Source organism: Dipteris shenzhenensis, chromosome 18 (genome assembly GCF_047967505.1).
Source record: "Dipteris shenzhenensis isolate YYH24624 ecotype China chromosome 18, Dip_SZ_1.0, whole genome shotgun sequence".
Taxonomy (NCBI): Eukaryota; Viridiplantae; Streptophyta; class Polypodiopsida; order Gleicheniales; family Dipteridaceae; genus Dipteris; species Dipteris shenzhenensis.
This window is the reverse complement of record NC_141613.1, coordinates 50,605,085-50,621,262: the sequence shown is the minus strand read 5'-3', so window position 1 is coordinate 50,621,262 and position 16,178 is coordinate 50,605,085. Positions and strand designations below refer to the sequence as shown.

General features: G+C 46.3%; 1 protein-coding gene across 5 annotated transcripts in view; it reads left to right on the top strand.

The window, feature by feature from the left end:
- Positions 1-16,178, top strand: part of LOC147891380 (zinc ion binding protein) — a 120,775-nt gene that overhangs the window by 90,488 nt on the left and 14,109 nt on the right. For 4 of the 5 annotated variants that reach the window (XR_015542596.1, XM_087389512.1, XM_087389510.1 and 1 more), the window contains 4 exons: positions 4,824-4,898; positions 5,044-5,158; positions 14,597-14,654; positions 14,762-14,833. Coding sequence is in view for 4 of the 5 variants with exons in the window: in XM_087389512.1 (XP_087245638.1) it covers positions 4,824-4,898; positions 5,044-5,158; positions 14,597-14,654; positions 14,762-14,833 (320 nt within the window). In the remaining variant the exon portion in view is untranslated. The remainder of the gene's footprint in view (positions 1-4,823; positions 4,899-5,043; positions 5,159-14,596; positions 14,655-14,761; positions 14,834-16,178) is intronic. The other variant, XM_087389511.1, reaches the window with a different exon arrangement.

The window sequence follows — 16,178 nt, the reverse complement described above, 5'->3', positions numbered from 1 at the left end:
CTTGGATCTTGGAGCGGTGACCCTGAGTCTAAAGAAGAGGCAACCCGGAGGCATCTCATTAGTTAACTTCTGAATGGCGAGCATTAGCAACAGGAAGCGGTGACCCCATGTCTGAAGCAAAGGCAACCTAGAGCTAAGGGGGCGACTAGCAGTCTAGCGAACCAAGCATGCTAGCAATAGAAGACTGTTCTGCAGTAGTCTTGGTAGAAAGAAGCGTTGTAATAGGGAGCAGAGAAGAGACGAGTGACATGTGGTTCATAAACTCTCTCCCTCTCACCTCACTTGCTAGGTTAGGATCTTGCTACAGAGAGCTTAGTTCAAGCCCAAGCGACTTGGTTGTAAACAAACTCCTTTAATACACATTTGGCTTTTCCTTCAATCTGTTCATATGATGTTGCTCTGTCTGTTTATTGTTAAGAACTCAATCACATGTCATCATACAGTTTTCCCTTCAATAGCAACCCCGACCTCCAAGTTGTTTTGTTGGCATCTACTTTCATCACACCCGAGCATGCATGTACACATCTCACCAAGGATTGCGAGAGCGAGCATCTTTATCCAAGCACTACATAGGGTTGGGTTAATAGTTCACAAGCAACCCACACCGAGCACTTGTAAGTTAACCATTGGGGAGTGAGCAAACCAGAGCGTCAACATTTGGCAATCTTGCTAGGGAACGGTCAATTGAATTTACAAATTGACGTGCTACTAGTTAGGAGAATTGAGTGGATTGAGTATAGTAAGCCTAGGATTGAGTTCACGGTCATTGAGAGAGGTTCATGCTGACCAGCGACGAGTGAGCCATCTTCCAAGTTTTCGGCAGGTGTGTCATATAAACGGTGCCACAACAGATGAAGAATACATGGATATTTTTCGTGTACTTTGATAAAAAATGCACAGAGATGGTTCAACAATTTCCAATTGGGTATTTCCATGATTGATATGCTATGTCTGAAGCATTCCTGCGTTGGTTCCGACGAAAATTAATAAGGAAGACGTTCGCACAAAGCTGAGTGAATTAAAACAAAATAAAGGTGACTCTGTCCAAGACATTGTGCTTCGGATGCGAGCTCTCATTGATCAATTGACTACTGGGCCAGCTGACAAGTCCATGAGAGCCTTGTTGATTATGGCATGCACTCAGGTGGACTTGTGCAAGCCGAAAATAGTAAATCCAACTAAGACATATGAGGAATTGCTTGATCGAGTTATAGCTCTAGAAAAGAGTAAAGGCCTTAAGGGCAAAAGGTAAAGAAGAAAGATGCAAACAATGATACTGAAGAAACACCAGCAAAAAGGGACAAGCTCAAGTCCGAGCTAAAGAAAGCGCTGAACGAATTGGACATTCAAGGGAAGACAGGCAGTATTGAGAAATGGTGCAATAAGTGTTCTAGGAATGGACACTTAGAAGAAGATTGCAAAACCAAGTATTGCAACACTCGCAGTAAGTTTGAGCATGATGACTCTGATTGTTGGTTCAATGGCAAAAATCACCAAGTGTTTGCCAACCAGATAACAACTGATACTTGGCCTGCAAGTGGCATGCCGCCACGTCCTGAGCAAAATAACAACAATGGTAAGAATGGTAAGTAGAAGAATAACTATCCTTCAAAGATCCGATGTTTTGTGTAGTGGAGTAATCATCTTCGTTTTGACTGACTAATTTGGGCTGAACATCTAAAGTTCCTTAAAACCAATGTGGAACAACAGGAAGAAGATCTAGAGTGCCAAACAATCGTCCTTAGCCGAGTTACCAGACATAGTGGAAGCCCAAGTGGTCACCAGGTTGAAGGGTCTAGCTGCAACCTCTACAGATAGTGGTGTATCCAACAAAGATGTTAATTGGAAGACGCAGAAGGAGGCAGCTGCTAAAATTGCCAAAAATTGAAGGGCAAGGCATCGGCAGTTGAATTACCATTTGAGCAATTCCAACCACTTTCAACTGAACCAAGCGAGTCCTCAAAGTCTAAATAATAAAGTGTGGAACAGGAGCCAAGCACTTCATCAAATTCTAGTGCAGACCTAGCCCGAGCATGGAAAATATTCAATAGTATGAAAATCAGCCTTACGTTTACTGAATTGATGCAAATAGCTCCATATTGTCGTGAATTCTTTGCCCAGCAAATCAAGGAATCTCAAAAGCAAGCAAAGGAGGTCGATTCTTTGGTTACTATTCTTGTCATCAACACACCTGTGGTGGATAAAAAAGTACTAGGTGTGATCGTAGATGGTGGTTCAGGAGTTAACATTATTTCTGAAGATATTGCAAAGCAGCTGTTTAAGATATTCAAGCCATCTCCATTCCGAGTGTGAATGGCAGATCAACGACCAATTGATCCCAAAGATATGCCACAAAATGTTGTTATTTCTGTACGATGGATTTATTACACAATTAGTTTTATTGTTATTGCCATGGAGCAAAATGCCTATCCTATTTTGTTGGGACGGCCTTGGCTAAAGAGTGCAAAGGTACTGCACGATTGGGGATGAAATGAAATGATCATTAAAACTGATGGTAAAGACGTGTGCCTACCCAATAACCCTCAAAAGGTACCGAGTAGTTATCGGCCTAAACATTTCCCCAAGATGTGGAGTCATGCTTGATGGAATTGCAGATCCTTCCTGTTGGTGAAATTGATTCTTTCCAAGTGGCTGTTGATATTAAACAGAAACTGAAAACTGAGCAAATTGCAGAACAAAAAGATCTATTTCTGAGCAATTTTCTTCCACACAACTCCAAATTATCAAAGAGCTTTTCACTAGGTACAGGATGTTTTTGCTTGGAATTATGCTGATCTTCACGGAGTTTCCCCTAAGTTATGTCAACATACAATTCCTTTGGTTCCAGATACCAAACCAATCTGGCAACAAACATACAGGATGAATCTGAATTATGCTAAGCAAGTGAAAGCTGAATCAGATCAACTTCTTCAGGAGGATTCATTTATGCTATTGACCGTAGTGATTGATTATTTCCTACTGTGGTAGTGTCAAAGAAAAATGGTAAACTCTGAGTATGTGTGAATTATCAAAAATTGATTGCTCAAACTATTCCTGGCCCATTTCCAGTACCATGATGGGATCTTAGATCAGGTTGTAGGACATGAAATGTATTCAATTATAGATGGTTATAGTGGAGAGGATCTCCTTTCTTCTCCGAGTCTCCTTCAGGGTTGAGATGGTATTGTCAACCTCCGCCTTGGTTCTTTATTAGCTCATTTTGAGCTGTTTTTTCCTCATGCATTGCATGATGTACTCCCGCATTTGAGCTTGCTCTCGCAGTTTTCATTCATACTTAATGAAGTAATTTTCTTGAAAAAAAAATGTATTCATTTGATTATAGATCAGGTTGCTGGACATGAAATGCATTCATTTATAGATGGTTACAATGGTTATAATCAAATCACTGTAGCTCCAAAGATCAATCTTTATTTACAGAATGGGGTACTTATGATCCCGAGGTCATGAAGAAGGGTGCTCTATGAAAAATGCAAAGTATCCTAGCAACACCCTTCCAAATCGTCCTCGCCTGAGTGCACTCCCAAAGGCAATGCTGCACTGACTCAACTGCTGAGTGGCATCGAGGACATGTAGGGTCAGCCCCGAGCCTGGATCTCCACAGGTTCACTGCAATCCCTCCATGAATAGTAAGCCAGATGAATAACGTGATTTTCCTATTCCTAAGGGATTTCTAAAGTCTCCTCTAAAAGTTTTTCTGCATCTCTATAGAGGTCTGAAAAGTATCCCAATGAAGAGCTCTAGAGGGCCTCCAACGTCTACAACTGAGTTGGAATCTCCTGGCAAATTTTACCGTGTAATGAAAGAAGGGGATGCTCTTCTCTCAGTGCCCTGCATCTATCCACTCCCATTCCCCTAGATCCCACTGCAAGGATCTAATAGGGGAGCCTCCTGTGCTTCTGGATTTAGGATCGGGAGATAACATGAGATTGTGAGACATGTGCCTATTGATATTAAGTTGAGCAGAGGGAGCCAAAGAGATACGAGCAGAGTAGACGAGTTATGTACGAGGGCTATGGGCAAATGACCAGTGCCATCTTACGATGAGAGTTCACAAATTTTCTGCAGTTGTTTCTTAAATTAAGAAAAGAAGAGGTTTAGCACACTCCATGTTGGTCTCTTATGGGTTGTATCTCTTCTTCTATTGATTGTTCTTTCCCTCAAAGTGGTCTCTTGAGCTCCGAGTAAGCAGTTTTTACCCAGCAACAGGATATGATGCTCACGATCTCATTGTGTAAAAAGCAAGGCGCAATGCAACTGCATTTGATGTCATCTTCTCTATGGTATTCTTGTATATGTTAAGGATATGTAATTGCGTGAGTACTTTTGCTGTATAAATGATTAGCCGAATGTCAAAACACAGGATGATGAGCTGCAGTTATCTATTCCCTTTAGTAGACAGATTAAGCAACTTGAGGACAGATATTGCAAGATTCGACTAGTTCTTTAGCTATGTGAGTTGAGTACACTAGACTAAGAAATGAAAATTAGTTCTTGGTGAAGGAGTAAGCACTTTGAGCCTTAGGATTAGTTCAGCTCCTAAATCACGAGTCCATATATCATCGAGTTTATTTGTTAATAGGGCTTCCCTCTTTAAAACTTGCTAGTAGTCTTGCAGATCGGATTGTTGGCCCTCGGGTCAGGTCAACATAGACAGAATTTCTAATTCTTAACTCAAAACTAATATCCATTTTCATGGATTCAATAAAAATTTCTCCACTCTTTAATTAATATGCAATTACCTCAGGTTATTAAGAGTATTTTTTGCAATAGGCTATTTTAGGAATGTTGATTGTCCATGGCAGGATCTACCTTGTACCGTCGAGTTTGACTGGCAGGAAGGAGCAGACATCAAATTCTTAGTGCAGCAGTATAAAGAAGTATGATCGATATTACAAATGGATTTGCTGAACCGAGAATACATTGATGTAATCATAGTGCTCTATTATATGACTGCATAATTGAATATCTATGTTTCTTCAAACTTATTTGCCCATCTGCATTTTGAAATGTTATGTTTATCAGGCCATTCAAAAGTATCAAGACTTCTGGGCAGTAATGGAGGACCTGGACAAAAAGTTTTGGATCATGGAGCCAGAACATCCTTCACGAGCAAACACATTTCGGCGTGTTGCCCTTGGTATGTTTCTGAATGCTACTACACCAAGTCTCCAGCTGTTTGTCTTGGGTTTTGTGTGTGTAGTGAAGTTGATGCAAACATACATCTAGCCTCAAAGGAGAACTTAGATCCTGAAAAAAGTAAGGGTCTTCTGCAGCTTTTGGCTAGGCTTCATAGAAGGGCTGCTCTGTTTTTCACAGCTTAGTGAGAATTCTTCTTTTAAGCTCTTTCATAGTATTCTGGCATTCGTTATAGGGTTTTTCATCTTGCCTGTCCTTGGAGTGATACCACCATAGGAGATCCTTTAAATTCTCCCACCACCGGTGCTAGGGATCCAATACACGCCGGCTGCTAATCTTGTCTTTGTTATGACACATAGTGCCTGAATATGGATGGGCATTTTGTAACTTGAGTGTCTAGTTTCTAGTGCAACCACGAGATTTAGTACTGCTACCTTGATATTTACGTCCAGCAGTGTTCCCTGGTGCACTTAGCTCATCTCCGTGTGGTTTTCTTTCCCAACAAGGGTTACTGGCTTTACAAGTTAGTTGTATCATACTATAGTATGACTGGAATGTTCGGTTTTTAAGGCACATTATGTCAATGTGCCCCATAGGATGGGGTTGGCACCCCAGCAAGAAGCCATGAGGAAGCTTCTCCTCCTCACCTCCTCACCTCCTCACCTCTTTAGCTAGGGTTTGCCATATGTGAGGTTCATCGTGTGTTTGCAGTAAGTTGCTGCATTTTCAGTTGATGCATCCATTCTAGCTAGTCAGTGGCATTCTATTTGCAGCAGTTCATTGTGTGCATCCTACCTATGTCGTTGTGAGAGGGCACCGCAGTCTTTCGTGGTATCTGACGACTTCTTTGAGAGAGCTATTATACCCCTAGAGGGCAGTCAGCTTCCAAGAGTTTGGGTCAGTTTGCAATTTGAATCTATGTATATTGTTTGGTTCCATGTATGATGTATGTATATCTATAGCCAGCTATGGTAGAATCTCCTAGATTGTTGATGGTGATTGATCATTGAAATTCTATGGACTATAGCTGCTAGTATATTCTCTCTCTCTCTCTCTCTCTCTCTCTCGGGTGTCTTTATATCGGCTCCGCAGCGAGAGTGGTTGAGCTGAGGGAGTACCCAGGGAGAGGCGCATATGCACCTTGTGTGATCTACATGAGATGGAGTCAGAGGAGCATTTCATTTTTAGATGCCTCGTGTCCTATGAGATCTGAGGGCGCCACTTTTTTCTCTTCAGAGATAGCTCCAGGTTGTTGTCCCACTTCCCAGACCAGAGATGTTTGGCCGCCTACATTCATGAGACAATGAGATACCAAGAGCGCCTACTTAGATCACAGAGACAGGGAGCACACTAGTAGATTCTTCTCAGAGTATGATCACTGAGTTTTTCCAGCTGGACCACACACGCTCTCGCTCCGCGGGCCTCCAACACGGACGTGATCCAAAGCCAGTGATGCGGCACATCTGACAAAGGACGGATGCACATATTACACTTGGGGACATTCCCTCCATGTTCAGGGTTGGAGCGCGAGTGACAAGGGTCACCATAGCCCTTGTCAGACGTAGAGCCAAAGCCAAGAGACCACACATGGGTGTGCCCACGAACAATCGAGGGCAATCTATCTCGGGCTTCATGTTACCACTCGCCCACCGTCCTTGAGGGGGAGGGGGGGGACTGTAGCTTTGATTCCTTGAGGGGGAGGGGAGGGGGCTGTAGCTTTGATTCTGAACTGGATTTCACTTTGTATTTTGATGACATGTGGTGGTAGTGATGATGGATATGGCCATATCAATATTGATATGATGTTATCATTGATGTTATTATGACCATGTAGCATTTAGCATTTAGTATGGGTGTTGATACTCGTTTAGTAGCTCCACCCTCAGCTTGTTTTGTATCAGGTTTCTCATACTCTATATATACCCATCGGTCTTCTGAAGACTTTAATAAACTCTCTCTCTCTCTCTCTCTCCCTCTCTCTCTCATCTAACAAAATACAATTTTAATTTATAAACGTGGCATACTTGACATACCTTTTTTTCAAAATATTGTATATGTACTCGTACTCGCACCATATGTATGGTACCACCTTGAGTGTGCCCAACCAGAATGCATTGAACATATGCATGGATATAATACTTAAATCTAATTGGTTGTCCTAGAGTTGTGAGGTGCTGAGTGTTTGCTTGTGTGACATGTTGGCAAAGATACTTCAATTAGACCTATGATACCCTTCATGATGATGGATAAGCCATAGGTGGCCTAACCCAAGAGCTAAAATCTAACTACTCTGTTTTGACCATTTAATAATCGTAGCCCTAAATCACCCCAAGAGTTGATTAACGAACTGACTATATAGTTCGTCACTCACCTTTACAATAGGTTCAGCACTATGCTTCTCATCATTTTTTTTTTTTCCATGAAAAAGACTTCTATTAAGTAAGAACAAAAACCCGCGAGAGCAAGCTCAAAGCGGAATACATCATGAAATCATGAGGATAATAAAAAACCCCTCAGAGTGAGGTGGAAAGAAACCAAGGCTGAGGCTGAAAGTGCCATCTCAACCCTGTAGTAGATTCAGAGAAGAAAGGAGAATCCTTCCATTCCCTGAAGAAAGAAGCCCTCCTAGCTGAGGCTGCACGGGAGTCCCCCTGCATACCCGTCCATACGGCCATCAGAGTGTGTACGATGTCTGTCCAGATACTAGCCAATGTGTGCGAGGGATGAACCTGAGTACCCTCCATAGCCTCTGTGCATCTGGCTCTCCAGATATGCCAGGCTGCTATGCTCGCTATAATCTCCCAAGAAGTATCCACAGAGGCATGTACAGCTGTAAAGGGACGGTGTGGAACCACATCCAACGAGCAGAACTCAACCCGATGACGTCGAACCGAAATGGCCCGAGAGGAGTCAAGTCCCTCATAGAAAACCTGAGGTCCTGTAAGAGAAAGCCAAGCCACCGAGCCCCAAGTCATAAAAAGTGGGGAATGGGCAAAGTGACTGAAGATCCTGGCTATCCCCATCCAAATCAATCTCGCCTGTCTGCAATCCCATAAGCAATGCTGAATAGACTCCGAAGCAGAAAGGCAACGAGGGCAAGTAGGGTTGGCTCCGAATCTGGACCTCCAAAGGTTCACTGCAATCCCTCCATGAATAGAAAGCCAAAAGAAGATAGTGATCTTTCTATTCCTGTGGGATTTCCAGAGCCTCCTCCAGAAGTACCTCTGCTGATCCGCAGTAATACCAAAAGTCTCCCAATGAGGAATTCTGGAGGGTCTCCAGCCTCTACTACTGAGCTGAAATCTCCTGGCATTACTGACCGTGTAACGAAAGAAGGGGATGGTCTTCTCTCGATGCCCCGCGTCAATCCACTCCCACTCTCCGGGGTCCCACTGTAAATACCTGATGGGAACTCCTCCATAGAGCCAGAGTCTCCAAGACCCGGTGGAGAGTAACTGGGGGTCAGGGTCTAAGAACCACTCTGAATCTGATCCCTGCATCAAAAGGCCTACGACCCTGATAGGCTGAAAAGCAGACTCAAGCAAGATATCATCTGTAGATCTGAGCAATCTACCACCATCCTGGACACTGAAAACCAAAGCATCCTCCTGTGCATCTCGGAAGGCTAAGACCTGAAGTGGAACCCCGCCTCTCGAGAAAGTACCTGCCCAAGTGGAGGAAGTGAGAGGCATATCATCTGTGTCTATCCAAGCCTCTGGAAGGGCTGTCTCAATCTGCAAGATCCTCCCTGCACTCCCTCTGAGATGTCCTGTCAACCTTGACTTGGTTTCTTCTGGAAGCCTACGGAAAGCTTTCCAAGATCCCAAAGAAGAAGCAGGTCCCCTCTCCCACCTGGCCCACTGCATGTAGAGTGAGGCACCCAGTGGTCTGCCACGATCATCTAAAATACTGTCGTTCCACATGATGGGCTGCCTATCAATCTCTTCCCGGGAGGAAGGAGGAATCCTCCGAAGAGAGCTTCTGAAACAAGCCCAAGCTTTCAGAATGGCAACCATGAGAGGGGATGAAGGTGATCTGAGGTGTGCTGTGGTGAAGATCCATCTAACACTGCTCATCCAGTCTCCTCCTGAGGAAGTGTGCACCTCTGTATGCTGCTGATAAGAAAGTCTTTCCACGGTTCCTGTCCTGGCATAAGTCCTCGCACCACTATCTTGCAAAGTAAAGCTCTGCACTGTAAATCTGGATCAATAATATTGAGACCCCCATCCTGTGTAGGGAGGATGAGGGTCTCCCAAGCCACTCTGGCTAAGGCATCTGCTGTGCCATCAAGCCCACTCCAGAGAAAGTTCCTGATCGGTCTTCTGAGCTGAATGATGCAGTCCCTAGAATGGCACCAACATGAACAAATAAACCAGGCAGTGGCCAGGAGGACCTGGTTGACCACCACAACTCTAGAGGCAAGATCCAGCTTGGCTGAGCTCCAAAAGAGAAGCTTCCTTCTGATGCTCTCCAACACGGGAGAAAACTGCTGCGTGGTAGAAATACCCAAGCCGACTTGGCAGCCCAAATACCTGATAGGCACACCCCTCTGAACCCAAGTGAACCCTATGTCAAGCCCCCAAACTGGAGTGTCCTCATCACTGATCCAAAAGCCATTGGATTTATGCCAATTTATCTGCGCCCCTGCCGCCAAGCAAAATAAATCCAATGCTGTCCTGAAAGAAGTCAGTGTCTGTGGAGAGGCATCCAAATAAATCGCTGTGTCATCAGCCAACTCACTGTCAAGTAGCTCCTCTTCTCTTCTGATGGGAAGTCTCAGCCCAAGGATGTCAGCTTGAGATCTAACATAGATGCTCATAGCTTCGGCCACGAATAAAAAAAGGAAAGGAGCAAGGGGGCATCCCTGACGGACTGATCTCGAAATCTGAAATCTCTCACCCCTTACCCCACCAATAAGTACCTGGCTATGGGCTGATCTGTACAAAGAGGAAACACCTCTGATCCAAACATCAGTGAATTCAAAGCGTAGAAGGGTGCCCTCCAAAAAACTCCAATCTACTCTGTCATAAGCTTTTTCAAAATCCAACAGTAGAATGGCAAGATTCTGGCCACTCTGCATGGCCCACTCTGAAGCTTCCCAGAAAGAAAAAATGTTATCAAAAATACTTCTGCCATGCACAAATCCCGTTTGAGTGTCATGAATAAGATCAGGGAGAAGTGGCTGCAATCGGAGGCTGATAGCCTTGGCCAGAATCTTGTAACAAGTCCCCAGAAGTGTGATAGGCCTCCACTAGGACAAAAAATTTCTGCTACCTCCTTTTGGGATAAGGTGGATGAGGCCCTCTGTAAGCGACTCAGGCATCTCGCCAGAGTCCCAAATGGCCTGCATGGCTGAAGTAATATAGTCTCCAATCATATCCCAAAATGCAATGAAAAAAGACGGGGTGAGGCCATCTAAACCTGGGCACTTGCCCTTGTGAAGGGCTGAAAGTGCAATCCTGAACTCTGTGTTGGTGAAAGGTGCGTCAAGTAGAACATGCATATCCGGATTCACCAACACTGGGATACTCTGCCAAATAGCCTGTCTAGCATCCTCTATATCGTGTGTCTCAGGATCAGCAGTAAGGAGGGTGGCATAAAATCTGAAGCTATGCGTAAGACGTCATCTGGCTCTGTTTGTAAAACCCCATGTGAGTCAATAAGCTGAGATACACTCTCTCTACTATGTCTAGGGCCAAGAGTAGAGAAAAAGTGTTTATTGACTCTACCACCCATCTGAATCCAGAAGGACTCCCGTGCATGAAAGGCATACTCTGCTCTCTGATCAAGCAATAACTGCAGATGAGCCCTCGCTGCAGCAAGGCGCTCCTGAATCCAAGCATCTGAAGGCCGTTTCTGCTCTTCCCTCTGCAAAGCTGCTAACTGCTGGCGAACACCAATCTCACGTCTGAGAATATCTCGTCTCCTGGTAGAAGCAACTGAGCAGTAAAAGTCGCTAATACCAGAGAGGGCAGCGGCTAAATGTGATGGATGTGGCTGCCCACCCTGGACATGAGCAAACCATATCCGTAGGGTTGCCTCCGTAAGGTCCTCCTCTGTGTAAAAGGCATCTGGAATCCTGATGCTGGCAGATCGGCCTCTCAAGTGAGGCTCTGAGATAGCCAGAACAACAAGGAAGTGGTCTGAAGTGGAAACCCCCGCAGCAATGCATACCGATCCACCTCTGTCTAGTGCCCAGTCATCTACATAAAATCTGTCAATGCGTGCATGAATAGGCATCTGTTGCCTCCTGTTCGACCAAGAGAACAGGAGGGACTGTGGCTGAATAAGAAAGGCATCATCACACCAAGTATCTCTGCCACAGAAATGGAAAAGGAAGGCATCCCAAGCTGCTCTCTCCAAAGAGTGAAGTCCGCCTTCTCTACCCCCTTTTTTGTCTGAAGGTAACTCGACCATGTTAAAGTCACCTCCAATCACCCAAGAATCCACAATGGGGGCCTAGGAGAGCAAAGTCTTCCACATAAGGACACGTTCCCCTCTAATGTTGGAGGCATATAGGTTGAGGAAGCCAACCTTACGCCCTTCAATCAAAAGAATAATCCACTGAGCTCTAGAGGGGATAATGACTCCGTGCCCAACAACTAAGGGGAGAACCGACTGCGAAACTGAAATAGAAGTGCCTCCCCTAGTGCCCAATGCAGGCGACCAAAAAGTATGGCCTGAAAGCAACTTGCCTGAATTGGCACAATCTCTATAATCCAGCTTGTGCTCTTGAATAAATAATATATCAATGGGACCCCCAGTAACACCTGGATGAAGCTGATCCCGGATCAGCTGTCTACGGCGGCAATGTGGGACGCCACCTAGGCCCTGTATGTTCCAATTGATAATCCTAAAAGACGGGAGGATGTAGAGTGGAACACCTTACCCGACCTAGTGGCGGAAACAACCCCTCAACAGGGGAAGACCTCCTGCTCGAGGAGGGAGGGAAGGAACCCAGTGGTGGAAAGTCAATAGGGGAAAGAATCCTGGCACCTGAAGAAGAAGCCCTGTCAATAGGAAACCCAACCACTGGCTCCCCAAAAGTAGCGGGCACAAAGTCCTCCTCTGGGAAATTTGAACTCTCTGCCAAGGCTGAAAACGAGTTCCTGTGGAGCAATCCAGACACCGGAGTACGAAGGATCCCTTGTGAGGGAAGAGGATCAACAGTGTTATCCAAGGGAGGGAGTGAGGAATGCTCTCTACCCTGTGTCTGCCCAGCCGCGGAGATCTCTCCGTCCTCAAGAGGAACATCTGGCACTGCTGGATCTAAGGAAGAAGCTGCAACTGGGGAGGAGGTCGAAGCTTTAGCGTCTCGAACTGTGCAAGGTGAGACAGGAAGGACAGCTCGAGGTGAAGCAGAGTCTAGTAAGGTACCCTCGTGAACTGAAGGAGGGACCTGCACACGTACTGGAACCCACTGTAAAGCGTCGCGTGTGCCTGAGGGAGGTGGGGGTCGAGGAGCAGGTGAAGGACCTGTACCACCCCCCTGTCGAGGCCGAGGAATAAGTACTGGACCTGTACCACCACCTGACTGAGCACCTGACTGAGCAGGACCGCCACGTGAAGAACGAGGAGCAGGAGCTGGACCTGTACCACCCCTCTGTCGAGGTCGAGGGGCAAGTGCCGGGTCTAATCCCCCCCCCTGTCCCCCCTGTCGATGCCCTGAGGCGGTAGCTGTACCAGAGGGCTTCTTAGGCCTTTTCTTCTTCCTGGGGCAATCCCTGACAAAGTGTCCTGAGGTCCTGCAAATCCTGCACTGGTCCTGCCTGCCTGAAATCTCCACTCTCTGGCGAAAAAAGGAACCATCCGGGCGCTGGATCATGACGTGGTCCATCTTGAGGTTAGGATCCTTGCAAAGGACCCTAACTCTAGGAACCCCATCAGTCTTGGTTGCCTCTGCTGCAGTCAATGGCAACCCAGGGAGGGGTGGGATCTCTGCAACTGCGCCAAAATGCTCCCCAATAACAGAAAGAAGTCGATGGTAAACTTGGGGAAGCCCGGGGAACCTGATGAAGAGCGAGAAGATTTTCTTATCTGCCTCTACTGGGTCGAAACCAAGGTGAAAGGCTTCAAAGAAGATTTTCCTGTGTCCCAGGTGTAAAAACTCGGCCTTGAGCACAGTGCTCGCAGCCTCTGGAGTGTCAAAAACAACCTGGAAAAAACCTCGTCCCAGAAGGCGAACATCTAACAATCGAGGAGTGAGGTCTGGGGGGAGAGCCGCAAGCATCCAGTCTCTGGCTTGGGATCTGGAAGGGTGAGACCCGAAGATGCGTGCTAGCAATGTGGTAGAGCATTCAATCTCTACATCCTTCTTGAGCTGCTGCAACTCGTCTTTAGAGAAAGTGATAGTTTTCGCGGCCGGTGGAGATGGAGTAGGATTGGCTGACGGGGTATCCATCGCCAATCAAGGTGAGGAGGCCGACTCGAACAGAATAAAGGCTCCTTCTGTTCCAAAAAAGCTGTGGGGGGCAAGGGAGGGGAAAGGAGGCAAGGAGGAAGCAGGGGGGAAGGGGAGGGAAGGAGGAGAGGGGCTGGGGCTGAGAGGGGAGAGGGGCAAGCTGAGAGGGAGGGAGGGGGCGTTGGAGGGGAGGGCTAAGAGGGAAAGGAGAGGAGAAGAAGGAGAGGGGAAGGAGAGAAGGGAAGGGCAGGAGTGAGAGGAAGAGAGGGGGCGGGAGAGCAGGCAGGGAGGGGGCGGGACAGCAGGGGGGAGGCGAGGGGCAAGCAAGGGAGGGGGCGGGACAGGGGGAAGGGGCGGAACAGCAGGGGGGAGGGGGCGGAGGCAGGGAGAGGGGGCGGAGCAGCAGGGGGGAGGGGGCGGAGGCAGGGGGGAGGGGGCGGAGCAGCAGGGGGGAGGGGGCGGAAGCAGGGAGAGGGGGCGGAAGGGCAGGGGGAGGGAACGGGGGACAGGCAGGGGGAGGGGGCGGAGCAGCAGGGGGGGAGGGGGGGGAGCAGCAGGGAGGGGGCGAGGGACAGGCTGAGGGGAGAGAGAGACGGGCTGAGGGAGGGGGAGCAGCAGGGGAACGGGGAGGAGCAGCAGCCAGCCGTGAAGGCAGTATATCGAACCGCTTCTCATCATTGGCTTGGGTCAATTCTGAATGCTGCAAATTATTTTGTGATTCTACATGTTGATCTAGGTGCTTGTACGTATTGTAATTTTGGGTTTGGGGCTAGCTATTTTTGTTCCATCTTTTTTTCATTTTCTAGAACTATTACACTTTTCTTTTGATAGTTAAAGTCGTTTCTACCGTGTTTTTTACTTCTTTTAAATAGCTCCTTTTAAACAATAAATCTAGAAAAGAACTTGCTCTAGCTATTTCAATTGATTGTTCATTTGTACTCTAAATCTATATTTGAATGGAACTACCATGGAGATGGTGTAGTGATAGTTAGCTTGCATGCTAGTAACACAATTACAATGACAAGTTGGAATATGCAGGTGGTCATTCCTCTCTTTCATTGACGATTAACCCACTTGCACCACGCTCCATCCCTGAGTATGTGTCTTGTTCTAACTCAAACATTAGGACCTGTCAAACAAGTTGAAGTGCTACTACAACCAACTAATGTAGTAGTTTGAATGGACTTTTTGCTGTTTTAACAGGTGTCGCTTTTTTGGCTCAGACATGGCTATAGCTCCTTTAAGGAAGAGATTGAACAGTAACATAAGGAAATGGTAATTGCTAATGAAGCCATTTGCATGCAAAAGTTACCTCTGATTAAACCGTGATGCTTCTACATGTAGAATTTTGTTTTGAGTATGGATGATAATGAACGGAAGGACTTAAGAAGCTTTCATCTTACTTGGAATAGAACTTTCCATGGCTTGTTGTTTTATGATCTTCAATGCTTTAGCATGCACCTTTTCTGCTAGTCATCTTCCTTTATGAACAACTTTTGTGCTAGCCTCATGATCTCATTAGCACCCACAACTTTTGGTGGGCCACCTATGGGCCATTGAATTCAATGGTAGACCATGAGAGGACCTCATTGCGTTGATGCATATGCAATGTGCTTAGGCCATGTGATGATGTCTTGCACCAACACAAAAATTGATTGACGGGATGCAAGATCTAGATATAGGCCATCCTATGGGCTATCCATAGATGCCACTTATTACTTGGTATGTGCCTTGTAGGCCTAGCTATAGTCAATTAGGACTATTGGTAGAGTTAGTACATGCACCACCTAGGTCAGTTAGGACATTTAGTCCAGTTAGGGCAATTAGCTCTACGGTTTTGTTATGTTGGCTCTCCCTTGAGCCTCCACTCTCAGTTTTGCACCATTTTATTACAACATCTCGTTTTGCTCCTTTTCTGCTTCCATTGCTTGTCATAGCCAACAGTGGTATCAAAGCAAGTTAGGGATCCACCCTCTAGCCATTTCCAGTCACCCGGAGCCCTTCTAGAGCCATTGGCAGCTGTTTGGCATCCTGTTTCTTTCTGGTTTGCTGGTCTTCTACACACCTATGAGCATCTGTGGCTTCTCCAAGCATTCGCAGGAAGCTTGCATTATGGAGTGCCTGCTGCCTATTTCGGAGCATTTTGGAGCCGCAGCCACCTCATAAGTGAATCCGTACAGTAGTACGGCATTGATTCCTGCTTCAGCCTCATAAGTGCGCCTGTACGGCCATCCATACACCCTGTACGGACAGATATTGCTACTGCTGTTCTAAGCATTTTCAGCCACGAATCTCTACATTTGGAGCCCTTCTGCTATCCTTTGCTTCGGGCTGCGAGATTCTCTCCATTGGATCCTTCTACATTCATTTTGAGGTGCTCTCCTCCTTGCGGGAGCATTTTCTTTTGCTGTAATTCTCTTTCCAGCCCTCATTTGCTCGCATTTAGAGCCTTTCACTGCTGTCCTTTTGGGCTACATCATTGGGTAAGCCGTTGTTGCATTGGTTCTTTCCAATTTCTGCTTCATTTGCATTTTGGAAAGGCATCGTGTTGCCTTTGGGGATTTTTCTTGCAACAGGTACACCTTGGGACAGCAAAGTCCCTTGCAGGCATAAGCTTTGA